We start from the raw sequence: 17,566 nt of genomic DNA on the forward strand, positions 1-17,566 counted from the left end.
CAAATAATGAAGGATGAAAAAGAATCGTAATCCCTCTTGGCCTCTTTTAGAGAGCTGTCTCTTGGAGATACTACTGTAGGGACAGCAAATCACCAGCCAACTTGCCAAGTTTGGCATAGATGGATCTCAGCCAGTACCAAAGAGGCTACCATGTTTTTAAATGGAGTTTGGAAAGGCACCAGAATGTTTGCTGTCGCTATGCACTGGGAGAGATGACCACACTTCTTGCAGGAGTCCAACCCACTACTGTGTGTTAATACAAAGGCAAGGACTGCTCATTGCACATCACATGCACATGCCAACCAGGATCAGAAAAAGAGCACAAGTCTGACAGAGCTCTCTGGCAGGTAATACTCAATGTGCTACAGAAAGTAGCGAAGATGCATATTTCATCATTTAGGAGATTAGCATGTTGAAAATTTATAATCCACATCCTCTAGTGTCAAAGTTAGTTCCTCTACATTCCACAGCTTTAAGTATTCCAACAAAGCAGCATTTTTTGAACACTAACTTAGCAGGACTTGTTACTGTATACTCTGTGATACAGAAGCTGAAGAAAGTGATATTTGGCAAATAAAGTTTTAAAGAACAAAATACCAGAGCATACATCTTACATTAAAATGTTAAACATTAGCCTTTTGATGTTTATTCTCCCTTCTTAACAAAGAAAAGTCATGTCTGCCCAGAGTTTAAGGCTGGGATTTTCAAAAGAAACCAAGGTAGGGAGCAAATATTACTCTAATTAAATAGGAATTGAACCCTTAACTCCCCCTCTTTGAAAATTCCTGCCTAAATCTCTGAAGAAAAAGTAACCCTTGTGCTAGTGTTTAAGAGCATATGACCAAGCTAACAGCTGTTTTAATTAAAAAGCACAGCCTGCTGCCTGAAGAGCTTTTCCGCTCAAGACAAACATTTGCTTCTTAAACCAGTTCCCTACACTGGATATTTGGTGGAGTCAACCGTTAGCACACACTGTGCTTCCTTCAAGACAATGGTCTCCTAGATTTTAAAATATCCCCTTTTTCAGGGGAAAACAAAACCTAAGAAAATACAACTGCCATTGGAGTCTCGCCTCCACAGCCATAGGGGTTGAAATAATGAAAGGAGGCAAGCAGGCCAACCCTGCAACTGAAGCAGTACAATGTAGGTCTTCTCAAAACCACCTGAGAGAGAATGTAGCATCCCCCAAATCCAGGGGCTCAGCCCACAACTCCTGATGCAGTGCTTCTGGAGCAAACTATGCAAAGGAGTGAACTCAATGGAGTATACAAATCTTAATCTCTGTTGTGCGCTATTCCTGAAAGGCGACTGGGGCCAGATTCATGATGATCCTCTGAAACACTGCAACTTTCCACAGTGAAGGAGTCCTCAGTCAAGAAAAACAACAACAGCATTTACAGTATTTTATATTGTTAATCACTTCAGCACTCAACTTACCAAGCTGTCTTTCTTGACACAAAGTTGCATAGGTTAGATCAGAGTAAACAAGGTGTTCTACGTAGTCTTGTTTCTTTGTATCAATTGTAGTCTGCATCAACTGAACCGCCTTTAAAACCTCAGATGGTTTCACCATGTCTTATGGAAGGACACCTCTGCATCCACTCACAGAGAAGGCTCTGTGAATTTTAATTCCTGATACCAGCCAAATGGGAGGGAGGAGGGGAAGCAGCAGCTGACAGGATTTTTTACCAGATTACAGAGTAAAAGCAGCACACTAACAAATACCAGAGTCAGCGCAGGGGAAGATGGCTGGCAGGGAGAGAAGGCAAAGAAGCCTTCCTACTCAGACTGCAGTGAGTCCATCCAGCTGGTTTAACTGCTGATGAACAGCAGCGTAAACCAGAGCCCTCACATGGCACAGACATTAGCCAGGATTTTTGGCTTATCTGGATTCAAATCACACTTAAATTCTCTGGCCTGCCATGCACAGAACAGACTTCAGTCTTATACAATAGCAACCTTATCTATTTCCAAGAAAAGGTGAGTTTCCTTACAGATCTGCAACATCATGCCTTGAAAGGACTCAACAAACACTGGTTCTGACAAGGGATTTAGCCTGGGACAAGATAAAGCCATCCTTAAACAAACAAACAAATAAACGATCAGTTAACATCGGCAACAGGAAAGATCTCGGGAAGTTTCGCCAAAACACTTCCAAGATTGTCTTACCAGTTAAAAATTTATTACCTTCACAATCATTTTACCCATATGAAATATGAGAACTCTGAAGGTGACAAAAACATTAGCAATAGCAGGAATTTCTCATTATTGTTTCAGAAAGGGGAGATTTTATCTTTCCGGAAAAAGCAGCAAAATGAGAAAGGGAAGGCATGCACTTACAGAAAAGGAGCAGTGAAGTTTTGTTTGAGGAGTAGGAAACCAAGCTGAAAGCAAACAGTCCCTCAAAAGCTACATTCCACTACCAAACAGAAACACACACCCCGCACCCATCCTCCCCCCACCCTCCCCCCCCCAAAAAAATAATCCAACCCAGTCATGTAGCCCAGCCTATCACCTGGTCATGGAACAACACGAGGCTGATGGTTACCAAAATAAGGACAGATTCTGTTTCAGTAAAGGATGCATCAATATTACTGTACACAAAACTATTCTTCACTGGGTACAACACAGCTTCTTGATCTTTATAGCAAGGAATGGGACTGTTTTCTCTATGCCACAAAGCACAAATTATATTAATAAACATGCTAGAGCATCATCCACAGCACAAACATTTAATAAAGACTAAAATTGCCAACAGAACAATTTAAATTTCTCCACAATTACTTGGCAATTAAGTATTAGAGGAGACTGCAGAAGAACTGTTAGGAAGACAGCACAGGTACACTATTAGAGTGCTTTTAGCAAATTTAACATCTTTACACTTTTTGCTGATGTTTTTTCAAACTTGCATGTTTGGGCCCTTGTTTTTTCCTCTAGGCTGCACACAATGTCCTCTAACCTCAAGGTCTCATTGGAAGATTTTGATTTCCTGAAGCTTTCACTCTCACAGTTCCTCACTGATAGGATATAAGCATTTATTAGGACAGACGTTTAAAGAGTTGTTTGCTCAGCTCTCCCCTCTTCACTTACCTTAGAGATGATTTACAGTGTTATAAACTATGTTTGTGCAAAGGATGGACCTGCACTTACACAACATTTCCTTATTGCTGAGAAACTATTTTTTTATTGTAGCTTACTCCTGCCAGCATCTGCTGCAGTTTAATCTTGAAAAAAAGTCATCTTCAACTTCGAGAAACACTGAGATCAGCAGTTACACTGCAGAGGAATGGCTATCACTAAGGCATCCTGTGGATGCACAGAGCTACACATGCCAAACATATGCTGATATGATCGTGCATAGCTAATTCTGAAGTTACCCACATTTCAGTTTGAATAACAAAACTGGCACTGTACATTTAAAATAAGACAGTTGGGTTCCCCTAAGGCTCCAACGTCCACTGTTCAAACAGCCAAGCTGCTGCTTCCTAAATGGTGAGGCCAGTTTTAGTTCCTAACTGACCAGAGTCTTTAATTCTAGAAAGTCAATGGTTTTGAGAAGCCACCATCTAAACCCACTGCTGCGCTTATCACCTTAAGCGCACCGTAAAAAAAGGAAACTCTGAGAAAGCCCGTTCTATCAAACCGTTTCATGTTACAGGAACATACAGCTTGGGGACTTATTCTCTTTCCAAGGTTTCACCCAAGGGAAGCACAGAGGGTTTTCTGGAGAGACTGTGCACACAATGGTAGGCTGCAGCATATGTCTAACGATTTGCCCCAGTGGTAGTCAGAGTCCACAAGAGGTTCAGAGCAGGAACCACCACAACTGCATTAAAAAGAACTTCAGGGGTTAATCAGAGTGACAATCTACCACAAACCCAAACAGAAACACCAAGGCCTCTTCCCAGCAAGCTCTAGAAACCATCCCAAGGGACAATAGCCATCCATCCAATTGCCGTGAGCCAAGCTAAGTTTCTGGTGCCTCTACAAAGCAAAATAATCCCTTGCAAATTATGAACTCATGCTGTACGCACTCATGATCCATATCATCTATCCTTCAGGAATGAGCCCGAGATTAATTTATTAATGATGGACACCAGAAGCTATAACAAGGTTTATAATTTCTGCAGCATGAAACAAGATTTCAGGGGTTACTGAAGGGTTGTTGAGTCCACACCCAAGTTCTCTTCAAGTTTTTCTTTGCAGGTTTCACTTTCTGTAGGCTTTAAGGACACCCAGACAGAGAAACAGAACAGAAGCAAGAGTACTTACTCATTAAGGGGAGGACTCATTTTCTCCTATTGACACTGAGTTTCAAAGAGCTATGCAAGCAGTGGTGCATTTCACTCTTACATGGTTTTAACTTCATTTAATAATACATAATTCATTAAAGTTAATGAAGGTTTTTAATTGGCAGCCTCCTTTGCAGTTAATGACAGCCAATTTATCAGTTTATAACAAGAATGATGCTCTCTGAAATAAAAAAAAACAAAACTAGAACATGAAACCTCCAGTCTCCAGTAGTCAAACTCCTCACAGTGCATTTATCTGAGCTGCCAATCACTACCCACGTTCTGGTTTTAAACACAGTATTTGTAGACACAAACTAAAATGTGCTAAATGTTCTTCAGAACCAGAGAAGCTAGTTCAAGTTTTCTTCCAAAATAAGTATCCCAATCTACTTTATGAAGGGAAAACGCAAATCAAGTCCATGCCACAGTTTTCCAGTTTTAGGGCTGTATTTTTACCTATGATTTTGACGAAAGGGCAAAACTACACTCAGCTGAAAAGGTGCATCAGCTAAAAGTGACTAGTATGACTCAAAAAAAATGCCAAACCCACAAGTATTTGTTTATTTTTGAGGTAGAGACATTTTGTGACTAAAGATGACACTGAATTTCCTGTAAGCTGCTTCCTTACATCATGCATGACACTTTCTTGAATTCACACTTTTCCCCCTACAGACTTAACGCAAACTCATTTAAAGAAGCAAAAGTAGTTTTGATAGTCAGCAAACTCCAGATAAAAATTAGTCACAGCAAGGAAATGAAAATAGCAAAAACATAAGCTTCCCATACACACGCTTTTTCTCTTCCCTCCCTTTCTCCCACACCTTTGCCTTCTTTCAGATTTGTCCTGTTCTTCATCAGTGTTAACCGTTATCTACAAAGGAATCATTATCCCGGGTTAAAACTACCCACAAGATGGATCAGCAAAGCACCACTAATGCTCACACCTGTAACAGCTAAGCCATGCTTTGCAGTTTCACAAAACACATGCCCTCTTGCAAAGTAATCCCTATGAGCAGAAGCGCAGCTGATAGTGGCCCCACACTGCAGTTCCAGAATCACAGGACATGTGTCAAACCCATGCATACAGAAGCCTGTAACACTGCCTGGTTCAATAGGGAATTGCCCTCCACTGTGGTGGCTTTGACGCAAACAATTTTCTTTTAAGGGTTCCACTAACATCTGCCCCCCAGGCTGCAGAACAAGTCACAGATGTGAGCTGCATTCAGATGTATGCAGTTCCGATGAACGTCAGGTGAAGGCCAGAAGTCCAGCGTTTCACTCCCACAGTGTGCCCAGCCCATACATGAATGTTTTCCATAGTACGTACCTGTCCATTGCGGTGGGCAGCGGCAATTGTACGTGTTCACGCCATCCACACATATGCCCCCATTTTGGCAGTTGTGATTCGGGCAGTCATCAACATTGTGCCCACAGATGTTCCCCTCGAAACCTGGACAAAGCAGAAACACAGCAGACTGAAATGAGCTTCCAGTTGTAATCCACCCTCATGCAGCTTCTCTCCTTTTTTCTTCAAGATCTTCCCTGCTAACCTAATCCTGCTGAACCTCAACACAGCACACTGACTGGAGACATTGTTGAACCCCTTACTGATAGCATGCAAGTCAGGCTGAACAGCTAGAATGATACTGCCCTGGCGAGAAAGCCAAATACACTTTCATCAAAGGTATTTTTCCTTTAAGTGACTAATGAGCACAGCCATTCAAAGGAAGCAAAGCGAAGACCAAGAGATTAGGTTTACTGTGAGGTGAACCCATCTCTGCCCACCAAGCAGCAGCTAGGGCATCACTCAGGACAAGCTTCCCATAGCAAAAAAGTGCCTGGCATCCACTTCATTAATACCTCAGTGTAGTTTATGTGCCTTGGTCACATCAAAGAAAGATATTGTATTCTTTGAAAATGAGGTTTCAAATGCCTGATTTGACCCTCTTCAGTGTTAGACAAGTTACTCACTCAACAAATCAGCCACCACCCAATCAATGCTTATACACTAAGCCAAGACTGAAAAGCAGAAGAAATCAGACCCCTCTTCCCGAATGAATGCTGGCAAAGCATCCTTGCTAAGCCTCCTTTGCCTTTCAAATAAGGAAAAGAAGGGAGTCACCCATAAGCCATGTTCCACTCGATTTCCCCTGCTGATTTACTTCATCCTTCATGAAAGAAACTTGCCGTTTCTGCTGGATTAGAGAGTTATTTATCAAGCACAAGTGGATGCATGCTAATGTGCAGTAAATGATTCCAGAACACACGCATTAATTTAAAACATCAGCTCTGCCTCTTCACTGGTTTGGAATGTAACATTAACATTATGAAGTCCTCTCATCTAAAATTACGCTTTAACCCCTCTACTTTTGATAGCATCTTCCAGACGCTTCCATAACATCTGTGTCAAGTCACACAGACCCTCCAAACAACATCTGGTCCAACGCAGATCATGCTGTGTGGCAGACAAGACAGACTGTAAAGCTCAGAAGGAGTTGCTCCAGACAACCGTTACTCTCATGAAAACTTGAGATGACTCATATTCATTCCCACCTCCTGAACTTTTCCAATACTACAGGAAAGAGTAAGAAGCAGAGTGCTGTTGCCATGCTGTATCAGGTGCATTAGAATCCAACAGCAAGAAAGAATAGACACAACATAAAAAGACAGACCTGCATTATTACCTCCTCCCTTCAAAGCCCTTCCCATCTTCACCAAAGGTACTGCAAATAACCTGGCCATAGGGAAGGTTAAATCCATGGTTAGCCTGAACCCTAATCACCACTGCAGTGCCTTCCTGGCAAAAGGTCCCAAGGAAAAACTACCAAGGAACAGAATGAGTATCAGACCTCTACATTTTCAGCTGTGTAAAGCTACCATGCATGACCAAAGGGTCAACTGTAACACAAAGGTGTCCTATCAGCTTGTTTTTCAGCTCGAGGAGAATCATTCCACTCACCATAGATTCCATTCATGCCAGTGACACGATCAGCATGGAAATGCACACAGAACCACAAACTTGAAAAGTTTAAGTTCATATCATTTCAGTCTGACAATATGAAGATGCATCTTGCCTTGTAGCAAAGAAATTTCTGACAGCAGGCATTTATTTACTGCTATCTCACTGTACTACACACAAATTTAAAATAGTCCAATAATTTTGAGTAAATATAGAGTATGGAAGCCGCCCCAACCCTCAAACCTCACAAAGCCATAATACATTTTCACATTTAACCAGCTATAGTACCATCTAAGAGCTGGTCCTCAAGCATATCATACAAATGCAGAAAATTTATCCTACACTAAAAGCCGGGGTATAACACTAGTGACACTAGAATAGAAACAAAAAAGAGCTTGGGAGGAAAAAAAAAAAGGCACTATGTAATAAAATGTCCAAGAGAAATTATACACAGTCAAGTGTTGTCAGTCAAAAGACATTTCCAAGGGAAAGGGACTAGGGAAGGGTTGGACACTATTTTAAGTGTAAAGCTGAAAAAAACCCCAAATTTCCGTTTTGGTAACCTTCCAACACTCAAATTCCCTTTAAATTTGTCTTACACTGAAGAACAACCTTGGCTTAGTTCCAGAACATCTAAAAGTTGTAAAGGCACGATTTTTGTGTCCTTTTCAATCTGAACTTACACCACGATATTATAATCTGCTTAATTGGTAAAGAAAACAGTCCTGGTGAAGTTTACCTTTTATCCTATAACCAGTACCTTAGAGTCATGGTTGTTTGGGCCAACACACCTACATTTGAGCATGACAAGCATGAAGTTGCACTGAGACACATGAGCTTTTTCCTAAGCTGGGTCCCAGGATCTGATTTTGCAGTTACGCAATCTGACTCTCTTCCAAAAACCCAGAGAGTTCACTGTTTTCATGTACTTGGACACCTGACACTGTTTCCTGTTCTCCCCTGTGCTGGGACCAACATGTTGTCCTTTGCTTTCTTCCTCCAAAAGAACAGTTTGCAATACAGAGCTGACTTTTGCTCTGTATCTCCAAGCGCAGCAAACTAAGGAATGAGAACCTCAAGAGGAAAAGTGTTCCCACTGCTAACAGCATATTGTTCCTCCTCCACTATGCAGACTGATATGAGCAGATAACTTGACTCCTACATGATGCAAAATCTTCATCCCAATCCAGAGCACTACATCCACTTTCCTTCCAAATCTTAATCCTAATCCATATTTCAACCTACATATTACACCTCAGTCTCTCTGCAGGACCAATTAGTTACAGGGACAGGAAATTATACCTCAATGAAAAAGTCACATTATTGCCAAATTTAGAGCCTGCTGACAAGAAATTCAGAATCTCAGCACACTCATATTGACCGGCATCATTTTAGAATCATGGAATGGTTTGGGTTGGAAAGGACCTTAAAACCCACCCAGTTCCACACCCCTGCCATGGGCAGGGACACCTCCCATTGGATCAGGCTGCTCAAAGCCCCATCAAACCTGGCCTTGAATACCTCTGGGAATGGGGTAGCCACCAATTCACTGGACAACCTGTGCCAGTGCCTCACCACCCTCATAGGAAAACATTTCTGCCTACGATCTCACCTCAACCTCACCTCTTTTCAGCTTAAAACCATTTCCCCTCATCCTATCTCTGCACTCCCTGATCAATGGCCCCTCCCCAGCTTTCCTGGAGCCCCCTTCAGTACTGGGAGGCTGTTATAAGGTCTCACTGGAGCATTCTCTTCTCCACGCTGAATAAGCCCAACTCTCTCAGTCTGCCCTTGTATGGAGGCTGCTCCAGCCCTCGGAACATCTTTGTGGTCTCCTCTGGACTTGCTCAAACAAATCCATATGCTTCCTGTGCCAAGGACTCCAGAATTGAACACAGGGCTCCAGATGGGGTCTCACCAGAGCAGAGCAGAGAGGCAGAATCCCCTCCCTCACCCTGATAGTCCCACTGCTTTGGATGCAGCCCAGAATAGGGTTTGGCTCTCTGGGCTGCAAGCGCACCTTGCTTGCTTCTCTCATCCTCCAACATCCCAAGTCCTTCTCTTCAAGGCTGCTCTGAATCCCTTCTCCACCCAGACTTAATTATGCTTGCCTCGACCCAGGTGCAGGACCTTGCACTTGGCCACATTTTAACATTGAAGTAAGGTTGTGGACATAGCAGGTGGCCAACATCAGTTGCCTATGTGCAACTCTGACAGTACAGCTTCTTGAAATAAACATGAGATGGGCTACTCCACCCAAGGCAGCCAGCTTGCCCAGAGGAGAGGGGCACACACACTGGAGTCCCAAGACTGCTGCCACGCAGAACCTTGCACCCCTCAGGGAGCAGCTCATCCCTAAATCCCAGCAAGCAGGGTCTTCCCACTGCTCTAAGTTCCATGTGCCTGCTAGACCCCATTCATGATGCTCCACTACAAACCAGCATGAGTTACTTCCTCTTCCCAGGAAGTGTTCCAGCTCTCATGAATATCCTGCTCCAGCCTGACAGATTGTTTCCTGAATAAGCCCTTAGAATTCCCTAGGGTCCTTATCTTAGTTAATGGGTAATTATTTTGATGGATAACAATGAATAATCACTTTCCCAGCTGAGAACTTCCTCTATTGACTTGTTTAACATTCCTTTAAAGGTTAGTTGCCAAACGAACTCCTTTTTTGTCAAATATTTATAACTACAAGCTCATGCCTACATTTAAAGGAGTTGCTAATGCTTCAGGTTAAGTCTCTTTCACAGAAGTATATATTTTTTACTATGACTTATGCTTGACCCAACATGCTCAGTTCTCTACAATCCTGGTTTTATCTAACCCAAACCCAGCGGAAAAATGATTACACTAGATGGATAGAAAATAAGAAGTACCTTTCACACAGATGTAATATTGACAGTACATAACTCTCCACTTACACTTGCTGCCAAATAATGACTTCTAATATACATGACTTGACAAATTACCTAACGCAAGTTTTGTTTGTGTAATCCCACAAGTGAAACGGGCACCTAAAAACTTAGAGTAGCTTGACTACACTACACATACACAGTACTTGTGCTATTGCGGAAATAGCTGCTGTGACATCTAACTCCACAGTGTAGGTTTTCCACATTTTCAAGCTCTCATTCTCCTGTATTTGCATTTACAAAAAATGAAATTAACTCAAAAGCCAAAAAGCAAACATCTACAGGAAACACGAACCCATGTAAAGGCCAGTCCAGGAGCAACCTAACTATGCCTAAATTGCTGCTTGGACACAGTCAGTTTCTTCAAAGCAGTTTCACAGGTCACAAGATGAAAAATCATATTAAAAAACATCCCAGCAGTTCAAGATTTAACTGCCTTCTGGCTCTATGGCCATAACGCTGAGTGATGGTAACATCTGAAGGCAGTCCAGAAGAAATGGCTAGAGCAATTCCATTTATAGTCACAATATCATCGGCACTGCTCCAATTCAGAGTCAAAAGAGGAATTTTAAGTCCACAATCTCAGCACTCTCTTCCAGGTGAGCAGGCCTTGTTCACATCTTCCCTGGGTGTGACAGGCCACCATTCCCTTCTTCTGTTGACCCCTTCTTCCCAAACAGAACCTTTTCCAACACTTCAGAAATTTTGCTCTGCATGCCTCGTGAAGGTGGAAGAAACAGATGGGCACCTTGCCTTTATCAGGGAGTTATTGTAAGCATTTTGGCCTCTCCAGCCTCCCCCCCCCTTTTTTTTTCTCTCCTCTTTTTTATATGACTTGTTTTAAAAAAATCAAGCTAGAAAAACAACACAGCCAACTTAAACAAATACAGGAAACAGAGAAGTGAACGCTCTCAAAGCTGCATCAACTCACCCCCACTATACACGTTGTGTAATAAGTCCAAAAAAGCAGCTAATAATCCAAAACCTGTGTGAGCAGTGTGGGTGTGTAACTGTTACTATAGTAATCTCATTTTCATTTCCTGACTATAGTTTAGCCAGCCCACATGCTTGTCTAAAGGAAAATGTGTTCCTACCCAGACTTGTACCCCTCTAAGAGAATCACAAAAGCAAACTGTTTCATCAGCTTTGCAGCATCTAATCCTTCAAACCTCATCTTCCTCTGCTCCTCCATCCACCGCACCACTTCTGCACGAGATATTAAGCTCCTTGAATTGGCTAAACAGACAAGACTTTTGAGAAAATTCTGAGTTTCTGATCAAGCCTGTTAAACCAGAGATACTTAGTTCACAATTTCATTTTAAAAAGATGTAAAGCAGTAAAACAATAAATTCCCTGAGAGCAACTTAGTTAAGACACAGCATTTTCAAAGACTCTCTATGTTCAAGCATAGCCAGAAATGGTTGCTTTCACATAAAAATAAAGATGATACATCCTTCTATTTTAAGATTGACTTTCCTAAACTCTGCAAAGTCACGTGCTTGCCCAGATGACTTAGCAAGTGCCTTAAAACCAACTTTCTAAGGTTGGCAATGTACATTTACAGTCATTTGAGCCAAAACTTCAGGGCAAAGGTGACCAAAAAACAGAGTATTTTCACAAGTTCAGTTCTAAATGCTTTTCTCGCACATACCTGTGACTCCAGATGATCCCCACGAGAATGCAGACACTCTACACTCATCCTAAACAGTATATAGCAACTACATCTTTCACATAATAACAACAGAGAAATGCTAGAGGGATGAGAGTTTACTTTTCTAGCTTACCACACACTAAGTCTTCACGTGCCAAACTGCAACACACTTAAGTAGGAAGTCAAATCCAAAGCATTTCCAAACAACCAGTTTCCCATGGACTTAGTTACTCAGTAAAAAATATACCAGTCTGAAAAAAAAAAAACCCTGATATGCAAACATGTCTAGTTCTGCTCTGTGGTCAGTTTGACAAGTGGATGGGGAGGAACAGGTCAAGATGAAACTGCCAGGGTCCCAGCCAGGTGAGATGTGGTTGTTTGTAAAGACAAGTGCCTTGATGATAGGAGCCCAGCTTGACATAAAAACCAATACAGCCCATGATCCTGAGTAAGGCACATCACCTCTACTGTGGATGAACTCGGGACAGCGAAAAGCACCAGAAAACAAGGAAGCCTAATTTATCTGCAGCCATTACAGGACAAAAAGGGTGTGGTGAGGGAGAAATGGTATCTCCTAAGATTTGGAGCAACTGGGGAACAAAAAGGAAGGGAAGAGAACCTAGTATGTTTTAGGGTAAAGACAGAAGGAGAAAGACAAGTTCATCTTCATTCAAGCACTGAAGTTAACTGCAGCCTGTACTGACACAAAACTATGTATCTGTAGAGATTTATGTTCATGGAATTTCACATTCCAAATGGGCATTAGGAGACACCACCCTAATTTCCTTGAATCTACCTTATAGTTCTTACCTATTTGATTCTGTGCCTCTAATTGGCTTCCAGAGAAATCTTTCATTTCTAGCCTTCTTACATTTTCTTCCCTTCCATATTACAAAATCCTGACAGTCAGAATTTAACATACTAGCAGAGCTCCCCACCTTGCTGAGCTTTCTCCCGCCCATGTTCCACTACACCAATACCACCAAGAGAAGTTTTCAGAACACAGACAGGAATGCAGTGACAAGAGTACAAAATCCAAGCACTTTGAAAAAGCATTATTTACCTGGCAGGCAGTTGCACTCAAAGGTGAAGTCACTTGTTTGATGACAAGTTCCTCCATTCAAACAGGGCGACGGGGAACATGGCACATAGACGCTTTCACAGCGATGCCCTGTATAGCCAGGTTTGCACTGGCATCGGTATGAACCGGGCAAATTGATACAAGTCCCACCATGCTGGCAAAGGCCTGGTGTGGCACATTCATTCACATCTATCTCACACCTCTGGCCAGTGTAGCCAGAGAGACAGATGCAGGAGAACTTATTTCCAGATACAGTACATGTACTTCCATTAGCACAAGGTTGAGATGTGCAGGCATCAATCCACTGGCAGTCCTTTCCTAAAGGATCAAGACATAGCACTCCATTAAGAAAGAGTTACGTCTATGGAAAATAGTATTTCCTTCATGCTACCTCAAAATGATTGGCGTAGTAAGTTTTAAAATTATTACAGGAAAATTTATATCTGCATTTTACAGCATTATATTCAAAATAAAAATCAATTTATGGTTACAGAATGAAGTAATTTTACTTAGAAGGTAGCAGGCAGACACAGAATGTTGTGATTTACATAAATAACCCATGACCTGAAGTCATACTACACACTGACAGTCACTCTTCCTTTATGCCCCCTTCAAGAGTGAAAGGGGCAAGCTTCCAAGCTCCCCCTCATGCACCCAATTAGAATTTTCCCATAGAAAGATACCATTGGCCAAATATGCTTAATCTTTTTCAGAACGCAGACCCTGAATTCCAAGTCTAACAGCCACTCCAGAGTAGCTTCTGCAGTTTTTTTTTCCCCGTGTGGCTAACCCCACAAGATCTAAATATCTTTCTGCTTACGTCTAAAAGGGTAGGGAGCTTGATTCCCTACCCTCCTTTGCTTTTTTTGGTCATGAAGTCATTTAGACTTCTCATTTCCTGTGCTGGAGCTAGTAAAATTGAGAGCATACTAGGACTGACACAGAACATTCTCGGATTCTCAGATGAAGTAATTCCTACTAGAGGAAGTCCAGAGGTACAAACTCAGAACCTCACCTGTGTAACCTGGAGGACAGACACACTCGTATGTTTCCTGGCTGTGGGGATGACAAGTTCCTCCATTCAGGCAGGGCTGGGACATGTAGCAGAGGTGTGATTCAGAGTACTGACAATCCTCTCCCGTGAACCCCGGAGCACATCTGCAGGTAGCCTTTCCGATCAGAGATGTAGTTTCACAAGTTCCCCCATTCTTACAGGTATTGCTTTCACAAGGGTTTCTGTACTGGCAGTAGTCTCCAAGAAAGCCTTCTCGACACCTGCAAAGAGAAGAAATTACTTGCAGCATGTTCACATGAAGGCTTGTTGTCCTGGGAACACACCAGGAATGAAGACCCATGACCACTGAAGGTCTTGGAATTTGCCAAAATTAGTGGTAAGACTGACAGACCCAAATGCTAACGTCACAGATGTAACAGGGCCTTCCTCTGGGACTGCCCCAAACGAGACCACTAAAAACTTAAGTTCAAATTGTGAAATCACTCATTACAAAATAAATAAATAAATACTGCACACAGTTATGTCAAATGTGGGAACTTCGTCCTTCACTCCCCAAAAGCCTAAGTGTTAAAGAACCACTGAGGAACAATTGCACCTACTCGCTCTCTAATAAGCATCCTTTTTAGAAGAAAAACAAGTTCTTCCCGTAACAGCCGTTAATACCAGGTTATTATCCATCTTCCAAAATATATAAACCTTGTACAAAAGCAGTGTCTGAGGGCCTGAAGATCCATAGCAGATCTTTTTCCACAACTCTCCCGTGAGACAGGAGTACACTTTTATCCCCATGCTGATAAGTGCATCTGGGGCTGTGACATGCTGAAGCCTGCACTCAGCTGGCAGCGCAGCCCCTGAAGTCAGGTCTCCCACGCCCTGGCCAGCACCCTAGCGACAAGGTCACTGTTCCTCTCTCCCACAGAAAAATGAGTACTCGCACACTATCTACAACTAAGGCAATATTTTATACAAAGACCTGTGATTGGAGAATAATTGCAGTTATTTCTCTCTAACCTAAACTTATGTCAATACTGTCTAACATTTGTCAGCTGCAATCCATCTTTTAACTGGCCTTTGCACCATGAATTTTCCATTTAACTTCCAGCAATACAGGACCCAGGCAAGCCAGCTGCAGACCTCACCTTTGTGCCACCTACAGTTTTGGTTGCTGCTTCCAGGTAGCAGAAAGCTGCAAGAGCACATGCTGGATAAAAGTAACACCTAATAGAGAACAGGACTGCCCACTTGCAGGTTCTTCTATAGCACACAGCTGCACACTTTAACTGATATGTAAACCAAGATTTGACTGCAAAGCATTCAGAGGTGAACATGATACACTTTGTTCCAGAACAGGATAGGTGCAATTATTAAATCACAAGTTACTCAAATCCAACTGGAGGAAATTCCAATGGCAAGAAATACACAAAGTTTCTAATTTAGCCCCTAGACAAGAATGCGACAGTAAAGAGAGACTACCTTTTCCTTAGACACTTAAAAATGTATGGTGGATTGAAAAAAAACAAACAAACAAAACAAATCCAAAAAAAGCCTCACCAAGGCACACCTAGCTGGAGAGGCCTTAAAACTTAGTTTAAAAATCAAAGAACAATTATGAAGCCCTGTTTTAAACACAAGCCTAAAAGGATCTACCTTTGTTCCCATACCACTCAACTCTTGTATCAATGAACAAAAACGGAAAACATCAATGCTGGTCAAACACATAAGCAAGAGAGAAGATGAGCTCTTGACACAGAATAGTAACATGGCCTGCTTAACAAGGCAGCCAGCATGCAAAGTGGGACTTCAACACTGCAGTCACACATCTAGAAACAAAACATAAGCAGCATCCTCCCCAAAACAGGAGGCTGACCCAGGGAAAGACAAACTTGCTCTGCAGCTCCCTAACAGTCAACTGAACGCAAATTCCTAACGTGACAGTTTGGCCAGGGATACTTTAGATGTATCAACAGCAAATATAGAGTAGGAATAAGTGAGATGATGCTACACCTGATATTTGCATGGCACAACCATTACTAGACATTTACATCAGTTCTGGTGTCTGCTCTTTAAGGAGAAAGATTAAAAGAATTCAAATAAGCCAACAGTAATGATTAACAGAAATCTCTTGACACAATGAGAAGCTCAGGTAGCTCAGTCTCTCTATCAAAGGGGAAAGAGAAGGAGACAGTTAATCAAAAGCTCAAAGTACCCACAAAGAAACTCAGATTTAACAATAATTCGTAATCTAGAAAGGACAGGGATAACAGAACAGAGCAGCTAAAAGTTCAAGCTTTATCTTCAGCCAGCCACTTACAGTTTCAGCAGTGGAAGCAACTGAAACAACGCATTTAAGGTTGCAGTGGAATTTCTCCATCACTCACGCATGTTTAAAAGAACACCGGGATTGGCTGCTTCACGAGTATACATGCTAGTTCAAACACTGCTATTCAGAGAGGTTATTATCCAAGTTTCGCAAGGGGTTATTACAAGATGACCACAACTGTTTTTTCTCATGTTAAAATTGATTAACTAGCTTTACCCACATGTTTAAAGCAGGAAAGTCATATAATAGTGTGCATAATAGCAATTTACCATTCCCGACACACAAATTAGACTCCTTTCACCATACCTTAATACTTTCAACTTCATACCCAAGAATAGACATGAAAGAAGAGGTTTTGCAGGGCAAGGCAGGATTAATAAAGGTACAGAAAGTAAATCCTGAGACAATACCATTTGCAGAATATCCTCTGCCTCTTGTGCTGTCCTCAGCGTAACAGCTGAAGGCTGTCAGCCAGCACTGCCACATCACATGAGGCAATCTTTTTGAGTATTCTGGACCTAAACCACAGCAGTTCTATTGGCTTCCTTTAACATCTTAAATCCCTCCTTGATACAGGTGAGATATCAGCCCAAACACCAGCGGGCTACCGCACAGCAGTGCAGAAGCTCAATCACATAGAATTCTGGCACTCAGCAAAGACAGCTGTGCCAGCAGCTGGAGAATTGCTCGACTCCCACAGCATTCAAGCCTGTACACAGTACATGGGCTAGCTCTGCTCAGAAATTGTCTGCATAACCACAGTTAAATCATGTTTCTGGACATCTATATGCAGCTGATGTATATGTGAAGTCAAATTGAACTTCAGTCCCAGAGGGCTTACAAGATTTTGTGACAGGATTTCTTCTGGTTTCAGTACCACCAGCCATGGGGGGCGGTCTGAGGACTCAGCAACTTCAGTATCAACAGCACACCAAGCTCTACAGCCTAACAGCGGCAGGCACAGGCCATCCACTTGGAGTTCTCTTGATAATGAAAGCAAGAGCAACCAACCAAAACCTCACGAAACCTCACCTAGGGCATCTCATCAGGCAAACGAGGTCCTCCAACAGCACCCATCACTCCAACAAATACAAAATAAACCAAAGCACACCTAAAAGATTAGCTGAAGTTCATTTCTCATTGAAAGGCTGTAAAACAAATTAGAAACTCCAGAGGAGCATTTCATGTTTTGTCCACAAGCAAATAAACCACCAAAATACTCTTACTCTCCCATCCCCAACACTCAGGAATACTGGAAGGTGCATTTATCTCTTCCCCTTGGATAACAGGGTAGAGGGAGCCTAAACACTGATTAAGAGTATTGCTGGTATGATTT

General features: G+C 42.2%; 1 protein-coding gene across 3 annotated transcripts in view; it reads right to left on the bottom strand.

Moving 5' to 3' along the window:
• NOTCH2 (notch receptor 2) overlaps window positions 1-17,566 on the bottom strand; it is an 86,124-nt gene that overhangs the window by 52,994 nt on the left and 15,564 nt on the right. For all 3 annotated transcript variants that reach the window (XM_069862428.1, XM_069862429.1, XM_069862431.1), the window contains exons 3-5: window positions 13,911-14,170; window positions 12,878-13,213; window positions 5,620-5,742 (exon numbers count right to left, since the gene is read on the bottom strand). In XM_069862428.1, the coding sequence (XP_069718529.1) occupies window positions 5,620-5,742; window positions 12,878-13,213; window positions 13,911-14,170 (719 nt within the window). The remainder of the gene's footprint in view (window positions 1-5,619; window positions 5,743-12,877; window positions 13,214-13,910; window positions 14,171-17,566) is intronic.

Source organism: Phaenicophaeus curvirostris, chromosome 8, assembly GCF_032191515.1.
Source record: "Phaenicophaeus curvirostris isolate KB17595 chromosome 8, BPBGC_Pcur_1.0, whole genome shotgun sequence".
Lineage (NCBI taxonomy): Eukaryota > Metazoa > Chordata > Aves > Cuculiformes > Cuculidae > Phaenicophaeus > Phaenicophaeus curvirostris.